This window comes from Mesocricetus auratus, unplaced genomic scaffold, assembly GCF_017639785.1.
Source record: "Mesocricetus auratus isolate SY011 unplaced genomic scaffold, BCM_Maur_2.0 Super-Scaffold_100007, whole genome shotgun sequence".
Classification (NCBI taxonomy): Eukaryota; Metazoa; Chordata; class Mammalia; order Rodentia; family Cricetidae; genus Mesocricetus; species Mesocricetus auratus.
Genome location: NW_024429191.1, coordinates 14429815 through 14434786, shown reverse-complemented (window position 1 = coordinate 14434786; position 4972 = coordinate 14429815). Strand labels below are relative to the sequence as shown.

The window sequence follows — 4972 nt, the reverse complement described above, 5'->3', positions numbered from 1 at the left end:
TTTTTAATTGCTCCATAAGATGAAGGAGGGGATTTGGCCTCAGAATGGTTACACGTTTATCTGTTAAGTTGGCTTCAAACCAAAACAGAGCCAATCTAGAATCTGCCCCTAGCTCTAGCATTGCACTATGGAAAGAGAATACAGGTAAGCCAGCACCTAGGAAGCAGAAAATGCCAAGGCCTTGTTGGTGCTCGCAGGAGGAGTCACTTGTGCCTAGACTCCAGAATTTTCGGTTGAGTCACTCATTTAAGACTACAATTCCCAGAATGCCACAGGTGAAGAAACTATCCAATCAGAATGCCGTATGCAGAGACGCTGGCCAATCATCATGTAGACAGAGCCGTTGGTCAACCAGGGAGCCTATCCGGTTTCCCCGCCACCTCACCATACCTAGCATTGCGTTGGCTGACTGTTGAGGGTCTGTCCGTTGGCTGACTGTTGAGTCCGCACACACTGCGTTGAAGGTGACAAGGCTTTTATTTGTGGTGAACAGTTGGAAAGGTGGGCGTTATTTGAAGCCATACAGTCACCAGACTAACTTTCCGGCTGCAGGGTGGGTGGGGAATGGGCACCCGGAGGGTGGGTGAGCGCTGTGGAAACTTCTAGGCTGCCTTAGGCCTGTCCCGAGCTGCTAAGCAGGGGTTGGGCAGCGGGGATTCGGTGATCCCCAGAAAGTACAGGTCCTCAGGGGATGTTGGTGGCGCTCAGGAGGAAGGCTTTGAACAGAATCTGCCCTTGAAACCCTCTGTTGGGCTTGAGGGCTTGGGCCCGGCCCGGTGGGCAAGTACGTTAGTGACGTCATGCCCTCGTGTGCGCCATGTTGGTCTAGTCCCGGGGCGGCGTAGATCTTGTGTGCACAGCTAAGCGTCATTTGAATAACGGTAAAGCAGAGCTGTCGCCAGCCCTGTGGGATTCGGTCACCCTAAGCCACTGTGATGCTCACGTCCCTATCCTTTGTGAGGGGGCTTAGGACATTCCCATGAGTTTCATGTTCATGCTTTATCATCATTTACGAGGTTTTACACTTAATATTTAAAAACCATGTTTTCCCCCCTCAAACCTGAATCCTGGGTTTGGCATGTCCAAGTGAAATTTTTATTGGCATTCTTGTTTAATATTCAGGGTCTTAGAGGTAGATAATGTCTGGAAAAGAAAATAAGCTGCCGTAAAGGGGGTGAGGGAAAATAGGATAAACGCCTGGAATTCAGGAAAGTACAAAGACAAGGTCTAACTTGGTGGTTAGTTTGGTTTTATTATCCTACACCAATAATCCTGACGTGTAACTACCCGGCTTTCATATGGCAGGAGTTGTCTGGGCTAACTGTGGTTTATTTTCAAGTCATTTTGCCAGCTTTGACTAAACAGTATCTACAGAGCCATATCTCTATAGACAGTCTTGATTAGATATATTTACTATACTATATATAGCACAATGTGGTAGTTTATACATTTCAGATAGCCAAGTGCTTATCTTTGTCAATAAATTATATATAATCACATTATATTTTACTTTTAAAGAAATTACAACTAGGCATTGTCATTCAAGAGTAAGAGACACTGAATAAACATAAAATTAGGAAAGCCCCTACACAATTGCTGAACTGTAAGGTAGTTTATAAATGAGGATTTCTGTAGAGGGGACTTTGTTTCTATTGTAAGGGCCCCATCTTGTGGATGTGGTTTGATAAAGAAGAAACTTCACCCTAAGAATCCTTTTTGCAATTGTTTTCAAATGCAATTCCCTTTGAAACCTGGAAAAACAAAACAAATTGATGCTTCCCTAGGTTATAACTGGCCTAACCATTTAGAAAAGACAATGATTTTAGTTCTAGAATAACTTTTTTCTTTTTATTAATTACCTACATTATTTTTAAAATACACATGAATATTATTTTTAAAAATAATAATCTTTAAAATTTTATTTTCAACTGTGTGTTTGTGTCATTTGTGCATGGGTGTCTGAAGAGACCAGAAGAGGACTTTGGTCCCCTGGAGCTGGAGTTATAGGGCAGCTCTGGGAGACTGATGCCCAATGTGAGTGTTGGGAACCAAATTTAGGTTGGTTGAAGGAGCTCTAAGTACTCTTGACTGCTGAGTTCTCGAACCAGCCCCCCACTACATCATTTCTGTTTCTCTTTTATAAACAGATGTTTAAGAATGATCATCATGACCACAAGCAAAAAGTGGAAGCCATGATTAAGAACATTAATACAATTTCTTTGGAGATGAAGAAGATGAAAGGTAAGGATGGAGTCAATCAACATGTTTTCATGCCACTGCTGTAAAAGACATGGTAGAGCTAATTTGTGCTTCAGCTAGGATAGTTTTTCTACTAATTGTAACTGTCCTGTGGGCCTAAAGAAATGGCTCAGTGGCTAAGAGCACTGGTGTTCAGTTCCCACCACGGAAATGGCAGCAGCTCACAACTGTGTAACTCCAGTTCCAGGGAGATCTGACACCCTCACACAGACTCATGTGCAGGCAAGACACCAATGCACATAAAAATAAAATCTAAAAGAAACAGGTATTTACAGTATAATATTAACTGTATTTTTGAAGGTGGTAGGCCAGAATCCCTATTTCTGACACCAAGAAGTTATCTAACTTTTTAAAATTTACCTTCCTTCCTTTCCTTCAACACTTATATGAATGTATCACATTCCAAGAAATTCAGTGTCTTTATCCATGATTTCTTACTAAGCTCTTGAAGTTATTCCAGATTAAGAGTTAAAAGTTTGATTCTATAAGTGAAGTGGTTTTCATTTTAAATACATTCTTAGTATAAGAATAAATCTTAAAGGTCATAGTGTTTAGTCAGCCCTAGATATGTTCTCTTATTGTCTCCTAGTCATGTAAAATTTCTGTGATTGAGTATTTCTAGGGATAAGTTCTCCCTGAGACAGGATGCTGTGGAACTCTGTCGTCAATTAATCCATTTCATTTTAGATAGTTCTTTGGGGGATTAGGTGAAATCTGTACCCATATTCTCTTCATGTATAGGCCCCATTAACTACCCATGAAAGCAATTTTAGTGTAAAGTTATTCTTACAGCTCTCAGATATTTGTAGATATTGTCTATCATTTCTGAGACCTGCAGCTGCAAGAAACAAATACCGACCTTATGCGCGATATGCACCATGAAGAGAGACAATGCAAAGTGTAGGCAGCCCTGACATTGATGCATGAGAGAGGGGCCAGGTTCTTTCCATCTTCTGCTCCGCCATATACACTGCTGCTCATCATCATTACTCCTGAGGTGGCCACACACAGACACTATTTCTGCCTATTATATCTTTTTATAAGCCTTTATCCAGATAGCTCTAGCAATTCTCTGTTCCTTTTCAAAATGTGACGGCCATGTAACAATGATAGATGGCTTGCCCAGCATGCACAAGGCCCTGAGTTCAATCTCCAGTCCTGCAAAATAAATACGTTGGGAGAGAGGAGACTTGTAATAAGAGAATGGTCAAGTTCTGAATAGGGAGAAAAGCAATTTACTAACTAGGAGACATTTGAAGTACCATGTTCCTGATTAAAAAATGAAAAAAAAAAAAAAAAAAAAACAACAACAAAAAAAACAAGCATTGTTAGGAGCAAGCTTGCCCCCCCAAAAAAGTGGGATGATGTGTACCTACAAAATTCAGCTCTTGAAGAGGACCTATATAAGTAAAATTGAAGGCTAACTAGTAAGTTAGTAAAAGCTTCCTGGGGAGTGGGGAGTCAAAGAATGTTGTTAGTCAGGAGCAAATGCCAGAAACTGAAAGAAGAAAAAACAAAACAAAACATGTCTTTTGAGATACAGAGAGAAATACTAACATATTCACACCTACCCTGTCTTCATCTGCTTTCTGTTTCTGTAATTAAACTTCATGAGCAAAAGCAAATTGGAGAGGAAAGGGTTTATCACACCTTTCAGTTTACAGTCCATCATGACAGGAAGTCAGGACAAGTACTCAGAGACCACAGGCAAATGTGGCTCACCGGCTTGCTTCTCTTGGCTTGCTCCGTTTGCTTTTATATATGCCTAGATACCTGCCCAGGGATGGCACTGCCTACCTCCACATCACCTATCAATCAAGAAAATGCCCCCCACGGGCTCATGTCCAGGCCAGTGTGATGTAGGCAATTCCTCAATTGAAATCCCCTCTTCCTAGATATGACTGGGTTTGTGTCAAGTTAACAAAGCTTAATAGGGACACCACCAAAGGAGGCCAAACCACCACACACACAGATAAAACCAAATTAAACAAGAGTCAAGAAAAGTTGAAACCAGATGCTGTCTTTGTAATGTCTTAGGGGTGGCCCCTGTTCTTTGCACTGTGTGCATATGCAAGTTAGCTAAGTTTAAGATACATTTACATAGCGTTGCTGTGTGGAAAGATTGCTGAGTGGATGGGTGGAGGGCTTTCTAGGATACCCGTGGTTTTCAATCATAAGGGGTCACACTTCAGTTGTAGCTTGATCAGTAAATATTTGAAAAACATCTTTACAAATTAGGAAATAGCTCATTAAAGCAGTGATAGTTACTATAACACCAGTGTCACTCTGTTTTCTCTCTTACACAGAACTCTCCCATATCCTGCTGTGTGACCTCAATCTCCATTTTGGTCAGCCCAAGAAGACTGAGGACCTCAAGGATGCAGAAACAAGCCATCCATTTGAAGACCCTGAGATACCAGATGTAGACCTTGCTTCTATCAGTTTATCTGACTGAATTTTGTATTTGTTTTACATTTCTGGTTTGTTGACTTAAAATCTGGAATAACTAAGTTTATTAGTATAATTTAAAACAATATAAAATTATAAATAAGCATATCTTCTTGAAAGCTGGTCTTTTTTGGTTTTGTTTTGTTTTGTTTTTAATGTCTCAAAGGGAAACTGATTGCACTAAAGCTGGAAGTCTGACTTTGGAAACTGACCTGTCTGTGCTTGATGTCCTGGACTTGTTCTCTCTGCTGTAGACAGGCTTTGT

The 4972-nt window shown here is 40.8% G+C and overlaps 1 protein-coding gene across 5 annotated transcripts; it reads left to right on the top strand.

Moving 5' to 3' along the window:
- Positions 1 to 362: 362 nt before the first annotated feature.
- On the top strand, positions 363 to 4815 carry CUNH5orf58 (chromosome unknown C5orf58 homolog). 5 transcript variants are annotated; one of them, XM_021228313.2, is made up of 3 exons: positions 363 to 464; positions 2148 to 2241; positions 4566 to 4815. In XM_021228313.2, exons 2-3 carry the CDS (start codon positions 2148 to 2150, stop codon positions 4712 to 4714), a joined length of 243 nt encoding a protein of 80 aa, XP_021083972.1. In that variant the 5' UTR covers positions 363 to 464; the 3' UTR covers positions 4715 to 4815. The 5 variants fall into 5 exon arrangements, with proteins under 5 accessions (XP_021083972.1, XP_021083971.1, XP_040604378.1 ...); XM_021228312.2 differs by having other exon boundaries at positions 373 to 501; XM_040748444.1 differs by lacking the exon at positions 363 to 464 and adding an exon at positions 530 to 553.
- The last annotated feature ends 157 nt before the right edge of the window (positions 4816 to 4972 follow it).